This window comes from Caretta caretta, chromosome 14 (assembly GCF_965140235.1).
Source record: "Caretta caretta isolate rCarCar2 chromosome 14, rCarCar1.hap1, whole genome shotgun sequence".
Taxonomy (NCBI): domain Eukaryota; kingdom Metazoa; phylum Chordata; order Testudines; family Cheloniidae; genus Caretta; species Caretta caretta.
In genome coordinates, this window is record NC_134219.1 from 7,199,977 (window position 1) to 7,221,415 (window position 21,439).

General features: G+C 38.4%; 1 protein-coding gene across 7 annotated transcripts in view; it reads right to left on the reverse strand.

Annotated features, from left to right (window-relative positions):
* The window catches only part of CEP112 (centrosomal protein 112), a 361,941-nt gene that overhangs the window by 86,861 nt on the left and 253,641 nt on the right, over positions 1–21,439 (reverse strand). For all 7 annotated transcript variants that reach the window (XR_007352397.2, XM_048817467.2, XM_048817466.2 and 4 more), the window contains one exon: positions 21,086–21,235. Coding sequence is in view for 6 of the 7 variants with exons in the window: in XM_048817467.2 (XP_048673424.2) it covers positions 21,086–21,235 (150 nt within the window). In the remaining variant the exon portion in view is untranslated. The remainder of the gene's footprint in view (positions 1–21,085; positions 21,236–21,439) is intronic.

The window sequence follows — 21,439 nt, forward strand, 5'->3', positions numbered from 1 at the left end:
CTTAGCTGTGACTCTTGAATGCTTTTTAAAATTAGGCAAGGGCTCTTTTCTGAGCTTGTCAATACTGCTTCTTACATTTGCCCATAGGAATTGCTGTTGTGTAATGCAAGATTCCTCCCCCTCCACTTGATCATACCACTAGTGTGCAGGGAGGGAAAATAATAAGAGCAACAGCGTCCAAGATCATGCTTGTTCTCTGTAGTAGCAGTGAACGGTGAACACCAAACCACCCATGAAAGAGAGAGATTGTTTACTCTAAGTTTTCTTGAATATCTAAGACCACCCTGTTTTTATGTTTCAAGACTTATATACAAGTCATGGAAAGGAGGAGAAGGGATGTATCAACAATACACTATATACTTTGGCTCTTGCGCAGCTCAGTCCATCCTTCAAATTTCATCTGGGAATCCAAAGCGGTGTCTTCCAGAGTACTCTGAATACTCTTGATCAAGATTTTCAACATTGTTGGTTCTAATGATGCAAACTCATGTACCATCGCATTCTTTCTCTCAGATCCTGGTTTGTGTATTTTCAGCATTTTCTGGAAACTTTTTGGTTTTGCTCACCCAACTTTTTAGGCCCTGTTTCAGCAAGGTATTTAAGCATGAACCTAATTCTAAACATGCAAGCAGTCCCAGTGAAGTCAACAGGACCACTGGTACACTTAAAGTTAGGCATGTGCTTTAAGTACCTTGCTAAACTGGGGCCTTAGAGCTTTTCATGCTCAAGGGAATCAGCTTGGAACGTCCAGGGTGAAATAAGGTAAAATACGTCCAGGAAAGGTATGAACTCAAAACAGTAACATAAAACAAGATTTTTTGAGGTGGTGGTGGTGGGGAATGACAGGGAGATTCAAAGAGCAATAATAAACTGGCTTTTACATGTCCTTCTCACTGACCTACAAAAAGCAACAAACAGTGGTATTATCATGTGAAAACACCGTTTTGTCTATTACCAGAACGCATTAGAGTTGTCATGATTAAGATATTCGGAATGCTTGTCAGCGATCAGACTCCAGTTACTGCAGTATTTCTACAGGAATATCTTGTTTGTATGCTTTAAAGCAAGTCTTTCCCAAGCTGCATTAGGATCATGGTCAAGAGTACTCTGGGAGAGTTTGGAGGTCAGAGGTCACTGAAAGGAAAGTCAACTACTTAATTTCTTTTCTGCTTTCATTTTGAGGGATGTAGGAGGAAAACACATGGTTTTTCATATATTCTAGATAAAATAGATCTTTTAAACCCAAAGATACCATGACATCCTTAGCATACACTTATGAAGAAAAAGTTCAAAACTTCCAATTTAAACCACTTAGAATGAGAGGATTTACCAAGATTCTGTTGAATGTTCAGCTGACGCATTGTCAAAAACATTTATCACATAACCTTTTGAAGTTTCTTAGCTTCCCTCTAGTTATTAAAGCTTGAATTGCAGAGTTCGTTATCAACCTCAGAGCACACATGCAAAGGTATTTTTTAAAATCAGCCTTTCAGTTTGATTTCAGGACCATTAAACAAAATAAAAGTGTCCCAATCACGCTAAATATCTAATAAACTATTTTTTATGCTGAATGTGCATAAAGGTAATGTGTGACTGATCCACTAGATAATTTTTTTTTTCATTAAAATCATATAAGTAAAGGAAGCTGCAAGGAGTCTGTCATTTTCATAGCAGATTTTCTGTGAAGCCCCGAAGTTAATTGTAAGCTTTTGGTATATGTCAACCTATGCCATAAGCATACCTGGAATATAGCATCATTGGATATATATCAGTGGAACATTACTATTGAGAATGTTCATTAATAACTCACACTATCATGAGATGTTTCAGCACACGTTGGATTTCTCCTAATATAATTCAAAAAGAGCATATATCAGGCTCCTATCAATGGTTCTGAGGTGCTCCTGCCTTATGATAAAGCATATTTATATACCACTTGCTAAACAATTCATTCTTTAGACAGTGGAACCTGATCTTGCAATATATTGAAGATCCTCAACTTCAACTGATTATAATGGAAGTTTGTGGTACTTAGCAGCTTACACATGGCAATCAGCATGTTGCACTGGCCGCAATGTTCTTTACAACCTTCTTTTAAAAAAGTATTCTCTGCTGTAGATTCATGAAGCCCTGATGTTTCAGAAATTTTCAGGAAGCATCTTATGATGTTTTGCTCCTTTTCTAGTCAATATTAAAGGTTCAGGAATTTCTAATCAATGGGCTAATTTGCTTCTTTGTAAGTATAAAATTAAAATGTGGTACTCTGTGGGGCAGATTATTAAACTATCAATTACCACTTTCATTGTCCCTGTAGCCATAGGAGCAGTATTTGTTGGATAAAATAACACTAGGTTCCACTGCACACACAAAAAGATGAAAGTATGAGCTTAATAATGTTTTTACACCTTTCAAAGTAACCTTAATCAACTACATTAAGTTGCAAGGCAAGCGGCTGCTTTTTGAACTGAACAAGAGCTAGCTTGAATCAACTGAGCCTGCACCTTCAATATATGCTCTGGGATGTGAAAGGCAGCAAAGTAATACCTTTTAAAAATTATATCTTTAAGCCAAACCTGCAATAGTTCTTGGCAGCGTAGGATATACAGGAGTTTAACTCAGAAACTCTTTTCTTCAAAGTCTTTAATGAGACCCAGCCCTATTACATTTGTAACCACACTTGATAATGCAATTGCTCCTATTTAAATAAATGGGTGGAAACAGAGCATTCTGAAGTTTAATTTTTTTTAAATCAGGTTGAGATGAAACTCATTTACTTAAAAAGAAAAAGAAAAAATGAAAAAGGTAAAAAGGTGGCCCTCTGCAGCTGGTCAAATAGATTACTATTATCTAATCTTATTAGCCTGAGGAAAAAGAAAACTGTTTTTCAAGTATACACTTTAGAGAGCATTGGCCGTCAAAATATTTTTTAAGACATGCTAACATATTGATTGGAAGTAAGCTTGTCCCCAAATCTGTCTGATCTAGTTAGTAACACAAAGTTATGGCAGAGATGATTGTCAGCATAAATTATATGAGCAAGTACATCTGCATTTCAAAATCCTTTTTTTGGGGATTTATGTAAAAAAATTAAATGAAGGGGAAAAAAATCTACTACAGATTTTTTAGATTTCTTTCCCAGTATTTCAGCGATATAGAATACTTGCTGCAAAATAAAATAAAAGAAACAAAGAACAAGCCCCCATGAAACGGATACTTTTAAAAGTCCATCTTTACACGGCTTACATCCTAAATATAATTGTGCATAAATTCCAAATTTCCTGTATAATTCCTTTTTTGAAATTTGCCACACCAATGCCAAAAGTATATTTCATTTCTTGACTCTAACCTATCCTTTTTGGGTGAGGTTATTAAGAAGGTTGTAGCAAAGCAAATTTGGTATCACTGGGGTCCTAATAATGTTTTAAAAGTCTTTGCTGATCTGGCTCTGAGCTGCACAAAAACTGCACTAGTTTCATTAGCTGATCTTCTCCTACTGATGGACAAAACTCTGTGTCCTTGCTTATTTGCTTAGATCCATCAGCAGCTTCTGATACCACTGACCACACAGCTTTGCTGACTTCCTTGTAGACCCTGACTGGAATCGACAGGACATCTCTTCAGTGATTTGTTCTTTCCTTTTAAAGAGTTCCCACAAGGTGGCAATGAGACAATTGAGCAATTGCCTAAAGGCTTTCTTATGTGAGGTTGTGCAGGGACCTTTTCACTCATACGTCATTCAATATATATGTAAGGTGAGGTGATGTAGGCAGCACTACTTTATCACTGAACTAAGGTGTGGTGTGGTCTATTTGCTGTGCCAGTGCTTGGCTGGCATAAGGACTTGCAGTTCAGCCAGCTTGCTGTCATCCAACTTCAAGCAGACAGAAATGATACTGGCAAGACGAAGGAAGCATTTTGAAGGCATGGTGGAAATCGTGTCTTTTCACATTATTGACGTGATTCAGACTCCTTTAGTCCAAGAGATCTGCTGTCTGCGCGTGTTTCTGTGTCCCCAACTGGTGGACAAAACCACCTTTTTAATTTGTATCTATTGTGACCATTTCATAGAATAATAGAATATTAGGGTTGGAAGGGACCTCAGGAGGTCATCTAGTCCAACCCGCTGCTCAAAGCAGGACCAATCCCCAACTAAATCATCCCAGCCAGGGCTTTCTCAAGCCTCACCTTAAAAACTTCAAAGGAAAGAGATTCCACCACCTCCCTAGGTAACGCATTCCAGTGTTTCACCACTCTCCTAGTGAAAAAGTTTTTCCTAATATCCAATCTAAACCTCCCCCACTGCAACTTGAGACCATTACTACTCGTTCTGTCATCTGCTACCACTGAGAACAGTCTTGAGCCATCCTCTTTGGAACCCCCTTTCAGGTAGTTGAAAGCAGCTATCAAATCCCCCCTCATTCTTCTCTTCCGCAGACTAAACAATCCCAGTTCCCTCAGCCTCTCCTCATAAGTCATGTGTTCCAGTCCCCTAATCATTTTTGTTGCCCTCTGCTGGATGCTTTCCAATTTTTTCACCTCCTTCTTGTAGTGTGGGGCCCAAAACTGGACACAGTACTCCAGATGTGGCCTCACCAATGTCGAATAGAGGGGAATGATCATGTCCCTCGATCTGCTGGCAATGCCCCTACTTATACAGCCCAAAATGCCATTGGCCTTCTTGGCAACAACGGCACACTGTTGACTCATATCCAGCTTCTCGTCCACCGTAACCCCTGGGTCCTTTTCTGCAGAACTGCTGCCTAGCCATTCGGTCCCTAGTATGTAGCGGTGCATGGGATTCTTCCGTCCTAAGTGCAGGACTCTGCACTTGTCCTTGTTGAACCTCATCAGATTTCTTTTGGCCCAATCCTCTAATTTGTCTAGGTCCCTCTGTATCCTATCCCTACCCTCCAGCATATCTACCTCTCCTCCCAGTTTAGTGTCATCTGCAAACTTGCTGAGGGTGCAATCCAAGCCATCCTCCAGATCATTAATGAAGATATTGAACAAAACCGGCCCCAAGACCGACTCTTGGGGCACTCCACTTGATACCTGCTGCCAACTTGACATGGAGCCATTGATCACTACCCGTTGAGCCCGATGATCTAGCCAGCTTTCTATCCACCTTATAGTCCATTCATCCAGCCCATACTTCTTTAACTTGCTGGCAAGAATACTGTGGGAGACCGTGTCAAAAGCTTTGCTAAAGTCAAGGAATAACACGTCCACTGCTTTCTCCTCATCCACAGAGCCAGTTATCTCATCATAGAAGGCAATTAGATTAGTCAGGCATGACTTGCCCTTGGTGAATCCATGCTGACTGTTCCTGATCATTTTCCTCTCCTCTAAGTGCTTCAGAATTGATTCCTTGAGGACCTGCTCCATGATTTTTCCAGGGACTGAGGTGAGGCTGACTGGCCTGTAGTTTCCAGGATCCTCCTCCTTCCTTTTTTTAAAGATGGGCACTACATTAGCCTTTTTCCAGTCGTCCGGGACCTCCCCCGATTGCCATGAGTTTTCAAAGATAATGGCCAATGGCTCTGCAATCACACCTGCCATCCTTTAGCACTCTTGGATGCAGCGCATCCGGTCCCATGGACTTGTGCTTGTCCAGCTTTTCTAAATAGTCCCGAACCACTTCTTTCTCCACAGAGGGCTGGTCACCTCCTCCCCATGCTGTGCTCCCCAGTGCAGTAGTCTGGGAGCTGACCTTGTTTGTGAAGACAGAGGCAAAAAAAGCATTGAGTACATTAGCTTTTTGCACATCCTCTGTCACGAGGTTGCCTCCCTCATTCAGTAAGGGGCCCACACTTTCCTTGACTTTCTTCTTGTTGCCAACATACCTGAAGAAACCCTTCTTATTACTCTTAACGTCTCTTGCTAGCTGCAACTCCAGGTGTGATTTGGCCTTCCTGATTTCACTCCTGCATGCCCGAGCAATATTTTTATATTCTTCCCTGGTCATTTGTCCAATCTTCCACTTCTTGTAAGCTTCTTTTTTGTGTTTAAGATCAGCAAGGATTTCTCTGTTAAGCCAAGCTGGTCGCCTGCCATATTTACTATTCTTTCTACACATCAGGATGGTTTGTCCCTGTAACCTCAATAAGGATTCTTTAAAATACAGCCAGCTGTCCTGGACTCCTTTCCCCCTCATGTTATTCTCCCAGGGGATCCTGTCCATCAGTTCCCTGAGGTTGTCAAAGTCTGCTTTTCTGAAGTCCAGGGTCTGTATTCTGCTGCTCTCCTTTCTTCTTTGTGTCAGGATCCTGAACTCAACCATCTCATGGTCACTGCCTCCCAGGTTCCCATCCACTTTTGCGTCCCCTACTAATTCTTCCCGGTTTGTGAGCAGCACGTCAAAAAGGGCTCTGCCCCCAGTTGGTTCCTCCAGCACTTGCACCAGGAAATTGTCCCCTACACTTTCCAAAAACTTCCTGGATTGTCTGTGCACAGCTGTATTGCTCTCCCAGCAGATGATTGAAGGGTGATTGAAGTCTCCCATGAGAACCAGGGCCTGCAATCTAGTAACTTCCGTTAGTTGCTGGAAGAAAGCCTCGTCCACCTCATCCCCCTGGTCCGGTGGTATATAGCAGACTCCCACCATGACATCACCCTTGTTGCTCACACTTCTAAACTTAATCCAGAGACTCTCAGGTTTTTCTGCAGTTTCACAGCGGAGCTCTGAGCAGTCATACTGCTCTCTTACATACAATGCAACTCCCCCACCTTTAATGCCCTGCCTGTCCTTCCTGAACAGTTTATATCCATCCATGACAGTACTCCAGTCATGTGAGTTACCCCACCAAGTCCCTGTTATTCCAATCACATCATAATTCCTTGACTGTGCAAGGACTTCCAGTTCTCCCTGCTTGTTTCCCAGGCTTCTTGCATTTCTGTACAGGCACTTGAGATAACTTGCTGTTTGTCCTGCTTTCTTAGTATGAGGCAGGAGCCCTCCCCTCTTGCGCTCTCCAGCTCGTGCTCCCTCCCGGTATCCTATGTCCCCACTTACCTCAGGGCTTTGGTCTCCTTCCCCCAGTGAACCTAGTTTAAAGCCCTCCTCACTAGGTTGGCCAGCCTGCTTGCGAAGATGCTCTTCCCTCTCTTCGTTAGGTGGAGCCCGTCTCTGCCTCGCACTCCTCCTCTTTCTGATACGCACCTTCTTCCAGGTGTCTGAGATCAAGTTTCACTGGTTTTATTGTCACTGTCTTTTCCACTTATATGCACTCCCAATCAGCTAAGACAATGTCATTATTTTTCTATTAGAGATTAATTCGTCAATACTTGTACAATGGTCCTAGAAAAGACTGCTCCTGCTATTACAAACTGGTCTGCTATGACAGTGAATTCTGAGGGTAGGTAGCCTATCTACATGCCCATCCCAAATATATCTGCCTCATCTTCTGAATCCCACCCCGTCACATCGTCTAATGACAGACAGTAAATGCAGTTTAATTTTTTAAAGGAATTACATTTTACATAAATATACAGGGGGCAAAGTGAATGGAGAAGGTGTCAACCTTCATCAAAGGACAAAGAAGATTAGGGTACAGATACTGGGAACAAGAGTTAAGATATGGTGGAAAAGTGCTTAAAAGTAGGATAGATATGTTTGTTGTGGGATGAAGGAGATCGGTGGACAGTAATCTATGAAAGAGGATGGATTTATAGCAGCTCAGATGAGAAAAGAATTAAGAAGAGGAAAAGCGTATTTGTTTACAATAAACTGTATCCTGAGCTAATAAAGGCCTTGAAATGTATCTGCTGTAAGCACCCCAGACCTCTAAATATATTTAGCCTCTGAGGCGTTGATTACCTCCTAAAAAAGAAACACACTCAAGTTACTATCTAAGATTTTGAAAATGAGAAAAAAGTTTCCAAGCCAGCGTCTTCACAAAGGTAGAAAATGTTACAGAGGTTAGAATGTTTGAACAATGTTGGATCAATGCTAAGTGAATTACTGCGAAACCTACTTAGCACATATTAAGCAAAACAGGCCCTTTTAATTTTCTCTTACTTTTTATGTATGTATAGTACCAAATATCTCTAAGATATAGATGTCATTTTTTAAATGCAAAAGCATTAAGAACAACAGAACAGGTCAAGTGCTTAAGCCCCACCAGTTTTTCATTTGTGCAATTACATTTCATAGGCAACTTTTTAAAGAAACAGAAGGCAAAACTGCAACTAAAGAAGCCAATAAAGTTTCAGATCATTAGAGACGTGTGCTGGCAAAGCTGAACTCACAACAGGGCCAAACTCCACTTGCAAATGTGAATTTTATAGTATACAGGAAGGAGAGGTGGTTTTTGGGTAGAGGGCAACAGGAATGAAAAAACAGTATATAAAATAAATGGAAGAAAACACTTAAAGTGAAGAACATTAAGACTGACAACTCAGACCGCACTATAATCTCTGCGCATCCATCTCCTTCTGTTTTCCGGTGTCTTTTTCTGGTTTGCAAGCATTACACTACTGTGGGTAAAGGCTATATGGGTATTCTGGTAGAGCTGAGGAAACACATAATACCAAGGGGTGAGCTGACTATGGCTGTTTGGCAAATAGTCGTGGTCAAGGGTGTTACCAGGTATGCAGACAATTAGAACCCGCTGATATGATTCAAATTATTACATAGCCTCTCGTAATTACTGCTTTTACTCTGGTGAATTGCAAGTGCTAAACTGTAAAGGATATGAATTATATTAACTTTAGAAACAAAAATATAAGGAATCTAAATATATCCCTATAAGGACAAACTGTCACTTCCCCCCCCCCCCCCCCCAAGGCTAGAGGAAACCGTTACATTTCCCAGCTTCTCCCGCAAACCATCTCTTAAAGGTTGGACTGTTCCATAGTGTACAAAGGTTCCAACAGGTGTCTAACATTTGGTGATCTGAATTTTTACTTTACAATTTCATTCAGCTTCTCCCTTACCTGTTAAGAAGCATCAAATGAATTTACTTTTCATATTTTCTCTCATTTGTATTTCTATCTGATCTTCAACATATTATCTTGGAAGTAAACACTAGGCCAGATAGTGCCTGGTGTCTCTTGGCACAGAATCGATGGGGGCAGTCAATTCCGGGGTATCCTCCTCCTCTCAGTAGGGACACTTCCCTTCATGAGACTTTGCAGGGATGAAAACTGCATGTGGAGAGGGGGTGGAGACAGGGTGAGGCTGTCCTTGCATACTTTTTTCCTTGCAAGTACTGTACTATAATTTGGAAAGTGCCTTTATTCTAAACTCCACTCACATGAGAAAGTGGAAGATATATGGCAGCTAAGGCTGCTCTCTTTTAGTATTTCCTTGTAACTAATCCTTTAATGCTAACGGGACTATATGTATTTCCATTTTGTATAGAAAACAGAGCTATATTTATAAAAATAAAGGCAGTGCCTTCCAGGAATGACAAGACAGTGATACTGGCCACTCACTGCTGATATTAATGTTACGTCTTAAAGTACAATGGTCACCATTAAAAATTTACCATTGGTCAACAGTTACCACTCAGTGGCATTACAGATGCAACAGTTCCCCGATCTATACTTAAAAAAAAGAAATTAGCATAATAAACAATAAATATTCATGTTAATAAGGATCATTCTATTCTTCTATGTATTTATCATTTCAAGAAGAATGGTTTGTTCTCTTTTGTCATGTTTTTTGTTTTTTAGTAAGTTGCGACTAAATTCACGAGAACTTTGCATGCACAGAAAAGCCTGCTGTAATACTAGATTTGGTATGTTTCCTGCCCCTTCCTACTAGATCTATTTGAGGTTCAGAATCATAAGCAGAACTATTGTGCCAGCAGAAAATGCTAAAAGGGAATCTGAATATTCCTAAAATCAATAAAAACTTTAGCAAGACATTTTTCATGCATGAAGTTGAAGTCCTCGGTGACCCTCCTCTGCTGATATGCATTCATCAGATACCATCATGATTAGTCAACAAAGGATCACAGCCTATATTACTATGAAAAAGCTTGCAAATAATTTGTTACACAAAATAACATTGTAAATTGTGCATGTGTGTTGCATGTCTGTTTCTCTTTTGGAATACTCCAGTGTAATATGGTATTAGTTTATCTCACCCTTAGGCGGGTACAGTTTGTATATATAAAAAAGTATTGAAGTAGATGTTGATAACTAAACCTGGCCCGTATGTTAATTTGCCAAAACCTATAACTTGTGTTATTTTGCCAAGCTTTCAAATGTACCTATGGAGTAATAAATGTTTGTGACCTTATGGAAAGTTTGCTTTGAAGATGTTTATTTGCTTCAGCAATCTTTTGCTGGTGAGTATACAGTTCATGCATATTGTGTTTCCACCTACACTGCCGGAAGAGCCTCCAAGTTGAGGCAGTTCCAGAAGAGAGAAGGAAGAAGGCAGGATTCCAAAAAGTAATTGGAAATGGAATAAAGAACAACCCTTGGAAAGTCAACAGAGTGCTATGCACAGACTGTTTTACAGGTACCTAGCATTTGGAGAACATTAGATACTTTATCTTTTTTTTTGTAAGCAAAGTCACAGACTTTTGAGCAAGAGTTCTTCCTCTCAGTACCTATTCCTGATACAAAGGCTGTCTGAAACATGGTTTCTGGGTTCCCCCCTCAATTCTTTCTTTCCAAACCTAGCATTCTCCCCAGCATGTGTGTCCCAGTGCTCTGTGGGAGAGCAGATCCTCTCTGAAATGCAGGGAACAGACAATTGACCATTCTATTATTTTCCCCTGAGTGGCAGCTTTTAAGAAACTAATTTCCTTATATCACAATTTTTAAAACACTTTTTTTCTACCCTTCTTTACTGGTTCATTGGTTAAACTGTTACATGTATCTCAAGCATATTATTTTAGTTAGTAGCCATACAATGACTTTTTATTCACATACTGCTAATAGCTTAGGGCCAAAGGCACTCCAATGGTTACACTAAAGGTGAGTTTGGACCACAATATTTAAATCTTATGGTTTTAACTACTAAAAGCAGTGACCTTCTGGGTTCTTTTACCTTTCTTTTCCCATTCTTCCATGGTACAATTAGAGTGTACTAAGCCATTAACTAAAACTGCAACACTAGCTAGGCAGAATTTTATATTTATAGGTCTTTTTCTTATCTTTCATAATCCTTGCACTGGTAGATACAATTTTGGGTCCTCCCCTCCCGGAACTGGCAATGAATGAAGAGAACTTCATGTCATGCAGTAGGAAAAGCAAACATTGAAGACGACAACAATAATGCAAGAGAAAGTGAAAATACAACTTCAAGAACTGCTGGAGAATAGTGGAGTGCAGTTCAGATAGTAGGCAAGTACCAGTTCTAGCCTTTGGTAAAACTTGTAAGTATTATTTCGCTGTTGGCCATGATAAGTTTTTCATTGTGTTGAGACATGAAAAGTCAAGAGAAATGCCAGAGAGCAAAGCTAGCTGCAGGAAAAAAAGATGACTCAGTTCTTTGTCTCAGAAAGCATGTCAATGACATTATAAAGTGCTTACAGATGCTCAGCAATTCAGATTGCCTGATTGGCTGTACATTTGAAACCATGTCATTCTGAAGAGAAGATACTGTGCTGCATGCAATGGAACATTTTCTTTAACAGGAATGTGTATTACTGTGAAAGGGAACAGGGAATTTTTTAAAATTAAAATGTCAATTAAATTAGATAATTGTGCTTTAAAGTGAACTTTTATGTCAACCTGAAAGAACCTCTGTTTTCACTCTGACACGAATCATAGAATTATAGAATCATAGAATGGTAGGACTGGAAGGGACCCTTAGAAGTCTTCTAGTCCAATCCCCTGCACTCAAGGCAGGACTAAGTATTATTTAGACCATCCCTGACAGGTGTTTGTCTAACTTGCTTTTTAAAAATCTCCAATGATGGAGATTCCACCAATCTCCCCAGGCAATTTATTCCAGTGCTTAACCACTCTCACAGTTAGGAATTTTTTCCTAATGTTCAACCTAAACTGCCCTTGCTGCAATTTAAGCTCATTGCTTCTTGTCCTATCCTCTCAGGTTAGAGAGAACAATTTTTCTCCTTCCTACTTGTAACAACCCTTTATGTGCCAAGACAGACTTTTAAGACACCCAAGACAATAGACTCAAGGCAGTCGCATAGCTGAAAGATAGTTCATTCTCCCAAAAACAATAAGCTTAGGCCAAATCCTTAAGTCCACACTCAGGCAAAACTATTACTTATGTAAATGAAAATATTGACTGAGGAAAGACTTCAAAATGTGGCCCATCATAAAGGCGAAAACAGAAAATCCTTGGGATACTCAATAAAACCTTTTAAATTTTACTCACCACTCCATAGGGGATGAATAACTTTCTCTGCTGGGAAAAATATCACTGGGTCTTTTTCTCATGATGTTTTGAAGGATGATGATCACAGGTGAGCAGCAGATAATGTGACTGAGCTGGTAAATTTTATAAGGCTGAGGTTCAAGATTTGATGGTTTTGGGCTTGCAGTCTGTTCAAATACTATATTCCTTGCTTAAAAAACACTGCAATGGTATTATTATTAAAAGACTGAAGTTACAAATTTAGAAATACAGTTCCAGAAAATGATGTGTTATGACTAATAAATATCCTGTACAACTATATGGGGCTCTATGTCAAATTGCTCATTAGGGCAATGTTTAGCTACAAACGTAATTTAAATGGACTTGAGACTCCTTTAGATAATCTTATTGCATATTCATCTCAGAAAGAGACTTCTAATGATTGACAGAATTTGGCATGTTTGTGGATGTAGAACCACTAAAAACAATAAAACATATTCTAACCAGATGGCTTACAGAAAGGAAATCAGTGTCGACTGCAGCAGATGAATTGTTGATCTTTTCTTATGGGTAAAGATAACAGAAACAACAACATTAGCTAACTTACAAAAATCACAGTAAACTTTACACATAAAAATAATTATGAATAAAGTGGTTTCTCACTGGATGAAGAACAGAACAGGTATGTTATGTAGGATACTCAAAACACAGATACTCAACAACATTACAATCCTACTGCATCAACGCACATCAGATAAGAAGGCAACTCAATACTCATTTGACATAAAAGAAGTCATAGGGTACAAAAAGCTGTGATCAATGTTTTCATTTTTGCACTAAACATTGCTTGCATTTAGTAATTCTTTCATAGCTTGCCAGTTACATCATCGTCACAACATTCTGAACCAATGACCATGACATTTTCATCTCCTTAGGCACAAAGAGCATCAGAGGGAATGGTGAACATGTAAAGTGTTCCAGTGTTCCCAACGACATTTTAAAAAAACAAACAAACAAACCACAGTTGGCAAACTTGTTGGCATACTTAACGAAGGGACAAAGAATTGAACTCGATGAAGATTCAACTACCTTCTCACTGCTGACGGTAGACTCACCAAAATAGGTTTGAATCACATTGCAAGTTTCCCCATACAGCTCCAACATTAACCTGAAGAAGGGCTCTGAGAAACATAAAAGCTTGTCTCTCTCACCAGCAGAAGCTGGTGCAATAAAAGACATTACTTCATCCACTTTGTCTCTCTAATTGTTGGTAACTGTGCTTTATCTGTTTCCTGGGCTATTGAATGAGCACCTTTCATGGCTACCTACAGTTCCTTGGCAGAAAAATTTGTGGACAACTGACTGCAGTTCCGATAAAAGTTTTCTCTTAAAAATAAAATGTTCAGACAATTAACCAACTTTTAAAAATAAAAATAGTCATTTTGTGAAAGGAGTAATTTGAGTATGAAGCAAGGAAAAAGTCCTCCTAAATAAGTCTCTCAAAAGTGGCACATTGCACAAGTGTAAATCTACTTTACTAATATCCTCCCAAACCTGATGAGTTTGTCCTCTTCGTTATTGATCATTTGGTATTCTGGAAATAAAATCACTGAAACAGAACAAAGCCAGAGGATAAATGTCCTTCAGCTTTAAAACAGAAAACAGCTCAGCTTACCCTGCCTGAAAGTTTTCTTTCGATAAATGCCTGTTTCACCTCAGCATTTATGTAGCAGCAGGAGATCATTATTCAGACACACCATTTGCTTCCATGGGCTTTCTTACAAAATTAAGCAAAATACTTTGAAAATTTCTTGTTTCTTAACTGTGCTTCCGACATCTAATTTTCAGGGAAAACTTCCAATAGTAGATAACAATTAGTGCTACAGGTGACAAATGTGGCTAACTAATGAATCAACACTTGCTAAAACACTTGGCAGATTATATGATAGAGCAGAAATAGTTATGGCTTCCAAAGTACCCGTCTCAAAACATACAACATAATGCAACCTAGCAGCCTCCTTTCTGAGACACATTAATTTTGTAGTAAACGACCTTGAATATTTTTCCTTTTCAAACCACTGAAGTTGTCACAATTCTCCATTAAGTTTGACTAGATCTACTAGAATTTTGGAATGTGTATATGTTGTTGATTTTATATATTTTTTCTGTTAAAAGGATCCTGACTGTTTCCAAACTCATTCCAATGACAGGACACTACATGTAGATTTAGTGTTGCTTGGTTCCTGAAACTTGCCTCATAGAGGCGAAGAATGCTCTTGGGGTTAAGGCACTGAACTGGAACTCCAGAGATCTGGGTTCATCCCTAATACTGCCACAAACTCACTGTGTATCTTTGGGCAAATCACTAAATTTCACTGCACCAGTTCCCCAAAGCATTAACACTTTCTTTCTCCCATGCTTTATCTTGTCAATTTTAGATTGTAAGCTGTTTGGGGTAAAAAACATCTCTCTGTGTTCATGCACTGTCTATCACAATGGGATGCCAGTTTTGGTTGCAACCTCCAGACACTATCTGGAATATAAAGAAACACACAAACACACACTGGCTTGCCCTGAACCTCTGACATTACAGAGTGCTACAGTGAAATTCTAAGATGTATGCAGAAGACAAATGGACAGAATGGTTTAGGAGGGTTTTCCATAGCTCACTGAGGAGCTTAGACATGTTTCTTATAAAAACATGAAACATTATTTACTTAGCATGGCTGATAAGAAAACAGAACTACAGGAAAAATTAGCATATTCAAGAGGTTTTAAAAAGCATGGCTGTTCCAACGTTCAGTATTTGTGACAGGTTTGTAAATACTACAGGTACATTTTTGCCAACTATGTTCTGGAAATAAGGTGTCAGGCGCCCTAACAAAAATATTCTGAATGCTTTAAATACCCTAAGGCTTAAAATAATTTGTTTTATTTTAAGAAGGAACCAAACATGAAAGGGCAAAGGAGAAGGGAGGATTATCCAAATAAAAAAAGAAGGGCATTCAGCCAGCCATGCAGCCCTGTTGCAGAATGTTATAAGATGTGCAGGAGTCTTGGGCTAGAAGGCAGACTCGGAATCCAAGTGCTAAGCCCACAGACTCAGGGCTTGTCTACATGGGGAAATGTCCGGCATAGCTATATTGGAATAATTATTCCACTATAATTTTACCAATATAAATCCCTCAAATAAAAGTGAACAGTGTCCGCTCAGGGACCTATATCAGTATAACTATAGCAAAGTAATTATTCTGGTATGCCTGGAAATTTTCCTGTATAGACATGCCCTCAGACTAACATATGCATCAGAGACAATTCTTTTCCTGTCCCCAGATGTGACAACACCCAGGAAATAAATAGTAGTGATGCAAACAATATATAATGTGCACAGAGGTACATACTATTTTTTAAAAACGCTACTGTGTTCTAAGTACAACCATTTCTGTCTTGGCCCCATATTTATAACTAAAATATGCTTCTGCATTTTTTTTCCTTAAAGTAGTTAAGAGACACTGAAGGAAAATGGTCTTTTACAATTATTGAAATGAAAAGATAACGCCATAAGACATTATTTCTTAGAAAACCCTGGAGTCCCATTTATTAACAGACAGCAATTCGGTGCAAAATGGGGTGAAATACAAACTGAGTGTTGCCCTGAAATATTTTGCCAACAGATCACAACATGCTAATGAGATTTTGCCCAACCATATGAATATTAATTCAGGTGGATAGAGTTCTCAACAGAAACCCTGAGTCAGTGACAAAAATCTACATAAAATAAACGTTCCTCCTTATAAGGAAAACAGAATATATTTTTTATTCAATTCTACCTTTCCCACTTTGTGCTTTCCAGTCTTAATGTATGTTTAGAGCCAATTTTGTGATGTGGAGACTCCACCTAATCATTAATTGCCCCCCCTAAAATCCTTGAAAAACAATTTTGCAGCTCTAAAGCACTTTCCTTAAAAGCATCCCAGAGCATTTCACAAAACATAAGGAATTAAGGCTCGAATTTCAGAAGTAGCCTAAGAAAATAAGGTGCCCAAATCCCACTGAAATTCAGTAGGAGTTAGGTGCTTAACTCCCTTAGGCACATTCTGAAATCCCAGCTTAAAGCCTCACAAAAACCTTTGCAAGGTCGGTATTATCCCAATATATATCTGAGCATAAGCTTTCGTGGTGTTTGTAACTCTAGAATTCAATTTCTTCGTTAATCTGCCAGAGCCCAAACTAACTGACTTTAAGGGCACAGTGCTTAGGTTTTTTGGGTTGGATTTTTTTTTTTTTTTAGTTTTAGCAAGGGTTAAAATAAGAGTTAGGAAGTTTGGGTTAGGAATAAGAGTGGTCCTAGGAGAGTATCTGTGCTTTATTAAAAAGAAAAGGAGTACTTGTGGCACCTTAGAGACTAACAAATTTATTTGAGCATGAGCTTTCGTGAGCTACATCCGATGAAGTGAGCTGTAGCTCACGAAAGCTCATGCTCAAATAAATTGGTTAGTCTCTAAGGTGCCACAAGTACTCCTTTTCTTTTTGCAAATACAGACTAACACGGCTGTTACTCTGAAACCTGTGTTTTATTAATGGCAATCCATTTTTTTGGATTGGTATTAACATATGATTCAAGCAACTGGTGATTTTCCCAGTTTGTATATTTTTATATTATTTTTATATAGTACCTAGAATTATTAGGATGGAAGGCTTTTATACCTCATGTGATATACACAACACACATCCACACAGGCTGGGATTTTCAAAAGGGCATAGGGGGAAAAATACAAGCGCATACACCTATATAAAATGCATACATCCCTTATACATGTAAAGATACATACACAAAGTTATCATTGAGGAGATAAAAACACGACAAAACACAAATCACAAAAGACAGTAAATGTTTTATGTGCAGACTGAATTTAAGTTCTTTGCACAATAAAGCATCAACAGATCTTTGATGAAGCTATTTATGTCAAAGTTTAGGCCAAAATTAGGCCAATACATCGATAATTAGTCACCTAAATATATAGTCCCTATTTCTCAGATATTCAATATCTTATCAGGCCCCTTTCATTCAGGTGCTTAATGTTAGACACTGAATTCTGAAAATGTTAGCTTAATGAACTTGATTACCCTACAAATCATAGGATGTGAACATGACCTTGTAACAAGCTGGCCAAAGGACTCTCTGCGACACCCAGAATTTACTGGCAGTCGATTTCCCAGTATAGGCAAAACAAACAAATAACAGTTCCTCAGTCTACTTTGGCTTACAGCTCCCAGGGTCTTCCTCCCCCTTTTTACCTCTTCTCACTGCTCCTGGTTCTTGCAGCTCTCAGGCTCTGAGGAGTCTCTTTCTTCCCCTCTAGGCCCAAGTGCCCTCTTTTAACCCTAACTGGGATCAGCAGACCAGGCACACGGTGCACAGGTTCTGCTTCCTCTTAAAGGGCCAGTGGCACCCTGTGACAGACCTAAAGGTGAATTGCGCTACTATGTTGATGGTATAAAGAAAAGAAGATTGATTAGATGGATATATTTATAAAATAAGGATATTTTGGTAGAAACTTGGTAGGATAGTAGACAATCTAGAATTTAAGGAGAAATGCAGAATCACTCCATAAAAACCTTTTGTTTTTTAGACTGTGGGGAAGGTACATATAAAACTTTACTTTTAATGACGGAAAATGTTTTCTCTTTCTCTGTCAATTTCACTTAATTTCTTATTTTGTGTGTCTGACCGAAGGTTTTGTCATCATCACTGGAAGCAAATTCATCTACTGTGACATCCCCATTTGGAAATCACTCAAGTGATCACTCAAGAAACATCTCAGAGCAACTCAGACTCTCTTCAAGAATGTTTTTCCTTTAAAAGGTAATAGTAATTGAAAGGTCTCATGTAATTCAATTCAAAAGGGCATAGGGGGAAAAATACAAGCGCATACACCTATATAAAATGCATACATCCCTTATACATGTAAAGATACATACACAAAGTTATCATTGAGGAGATAAAAACACGACAAAACACAAATCACAAAAGACAGTAAATGTTTTATGTGCAGACTGAATTTTCAGCAAATTACACTGTTAAACTTATGGCAAGATCAAGTAATTTATTTTACCAATCTAGTAAAAATGGAAGGATGGGAAATAATTGAGTGACTACTAAATATCAAACATTAATAATTGAATAATTGTATGACCTTCTTAATGTGAATCCTTTACTGTGTGTGCATTTATCATATATTTCATGTTTCATCCTCATGAGCAAAAAATATAAAATGAGAAAAGTATGGATAATGTAACCAAAAGGGGCCAAAGGGGAGTTCTGCACTGTGCTGCAGCGCTGGTCACCTAATTCCGATAAAGGAGATTGCAATATGTCTGTTCCTCAATGTTTGTTTCAATCAACAATGCTATTTGTAGCAAATACCCCTGTTTCTGACAAGTCTTCTGAAAAATTTATTACATATCATCTATAAAATGCTTCTTTATCTCTCAAGCTCTTCTACCTCACTATATATTATAATGCAGGTGAAGTGACAAAGGCTAGATTTCTAAGAGACCCACTTTCGCAAATGAGCAACTTTATGCTCTAAACACAAATTGGGGGCTAGGGCCTTTATCCAGCAGAACACTTGAGCACATGCTTAACCCTAAGCATATGAATAGTTCTGAAATGTGCTTAAGTGATCAGTGCTTTAAAAGCCTCTTTTCTATGCCTCCAGGCATGTTTAAAAGCAGGTCTCCTTGATAAGAAGTCTCTGTTTGGACATCTGCCCTCATGATAAGGCTCCTTCAGTACAAGGGCTTTAAAAGAAGGACTTGTTTCCAGTGCAGTATTAGTAATGCTAAAACAGACCTACAGAACTCTTGGTAACACTTGGAAACTTTTCTCGCAAACCAAAGGACTCTCATCTCATGGAATATGCTCGCAATGTGAGATCCAAAAAGTTCCTGAGGACCCAGCGCTGCAGCACAGTGCAGAACTCCCCTTTGGCCCCTTTTGGTTACATTATCCATACTTTTCTCATTTTATATTTTTTGCTCATGAGGATGAAACATGAAATATATGATAAATGCACACACAGTAAAGGATTCACATTAAGAAGGTCATACAATTATTCAATTATTAATGTTTGATATTTAGTAGTCACTCAATTATTTCCCATCCTTCCATTTTTACTAGATTGGTAAAATAAATTACTTGATCTTGCCATAAGTTTAACAGTGTAATTTGCTGAAAAGTAACAGATCCTCAGAAGAAAATAGATAAGCATTTTGGGAGACTTTTTTTTTTTTTCAACATATGCCATTCTAGGGCACATAATACATGAGAATTGTTTAATATATGCATATTTCTGATGATTTAGAGCACCCTTTGAAGTCACAGGGTTTCTTGTACATTCAAAAAGTCACTTTTAAGATGAGAGATTCTTGATTAGACTACTACTAATACATAGTTTTCTTCATTTAAAAATAAATTATGTTCCAAAAAATTGTAACATGTGCCTTAACTATACTTGGTTTGGGGGTCACTGAGCTAATAAGAGCTACTTGTAATAATCAGATTTACGTAAGAGATTACAATCAACATCTATATACTAACACCATTAACAGAAGAGACTAGAGAATGATAGCAAAGAAAACTTTCCTCCCTTTACACAAACATACAGGAAAAATATCATGAAACAATTTATGAAAACAAAGTGAAAGGGAACATTGTGTAGACAAGATAGCAATGTCAATGAGAATTTCATTACGCAAATTGTTAAAATATGGAGTACAAGATCAGCTGTAGCCTGGTTCTGATAAGTAAACTTCTGTAGAGCTCTCTCATATAGCCCAAGCCCCTTCCCCTAGCAAAACAGCTTTTTTGTTTAATACAAACAAAAGCCTTTCTTACAAACATAGGAAGAAGAGGTTTCTCCTTTTAAACTATGTTTATTTATGAATTTTAGGTGCAGACCCTCACAGATTAAATGTTGCTAGGTTCAGAAACTCATCTGCTGTACTCTGTTCTAAGGGGAGGAAAATGCTTTAACTAGAAACTTCCTACCATCTGAGCATCAAAAACCAGGAAAAATGCACTTCTGCTTATGTAAACATAATTTCTGAAGTCACTGGGAATAAGGCTATGTCTCAAGATCAGATTTTCAAAGCTTAAAAAAGAAAAGAAAAAAGACTGGAGAATTTAACTATTATTTTTATATTATGCAGAAATATAATGAAAGAGTTTGGTACAAAAGAATATATATTTAAAGATGTGCTTAATTCCATTCCTATTCAACAAACCCCTTAAGCATGTGCTGAATTTGGCAATGGATATGTTGCTGAACCAAGGCCCTAATTCAGAAGTTGAGCAAGTGGGCCAGATTCTGAGCTAGTGCAAACTAGTATAGCTCTTCTGAAGTCACTGGGGCAGTGCTGATTACAGCAGCTGTAGATCCGGACCATTTATAAATGCATACAGAATCATGCTGAAAACATGCTTAAATATATGAATGAGTTTATATGAGAATATCTTAAACTAGGTCTCCAAGAAAAAGAACAGGGTAGTTTCAAACATTTGCTTCATGTAAATGGATTGGACTTGCCAAAAAGTGACTTTTTATGCAGGCATATGAACTGCTAGAGGAAAGTTAGATTGAGTCACTGGATACATCAAAGTCAAAGTCCAGTGAATGTAATTACTAAATGCTGTATGAACAAGAATGATACCTGCATTCATTTGCCTACTGCCATGATTTCAAATTTTAATTACACAAAAACAGCTACTAGCATCAGTGACTGAACTCCGCAGATTACCTTGATTGCTCTGTCATTATCTCTAATCATCTGCTGCTTCTCATCTTCAAACTTTTGTACAACATCCTGGAGCCGCCTTTCTGCAGCAAGCTGCTGCCGGCTGCTCTCCTCTGTCAGAGAGGAAATGGTTGTCTTAAGTTCAGCTACAATCTAAAAAGAAAACAGCATGCTAAAACTCCTTGTTCAGTGAGAGGTATGTATTTTGCATGTATTTATACTTGACACAAGAATGGAGTTGGCAAACTCCACTGTGCAAACTAAATATTTTAAATTAACATATTACACACTGGCAAGCATGAAATTCCACACAGAGGAAAGGAATATAATAAAACTGTGAATGGCATAAAACTGCTG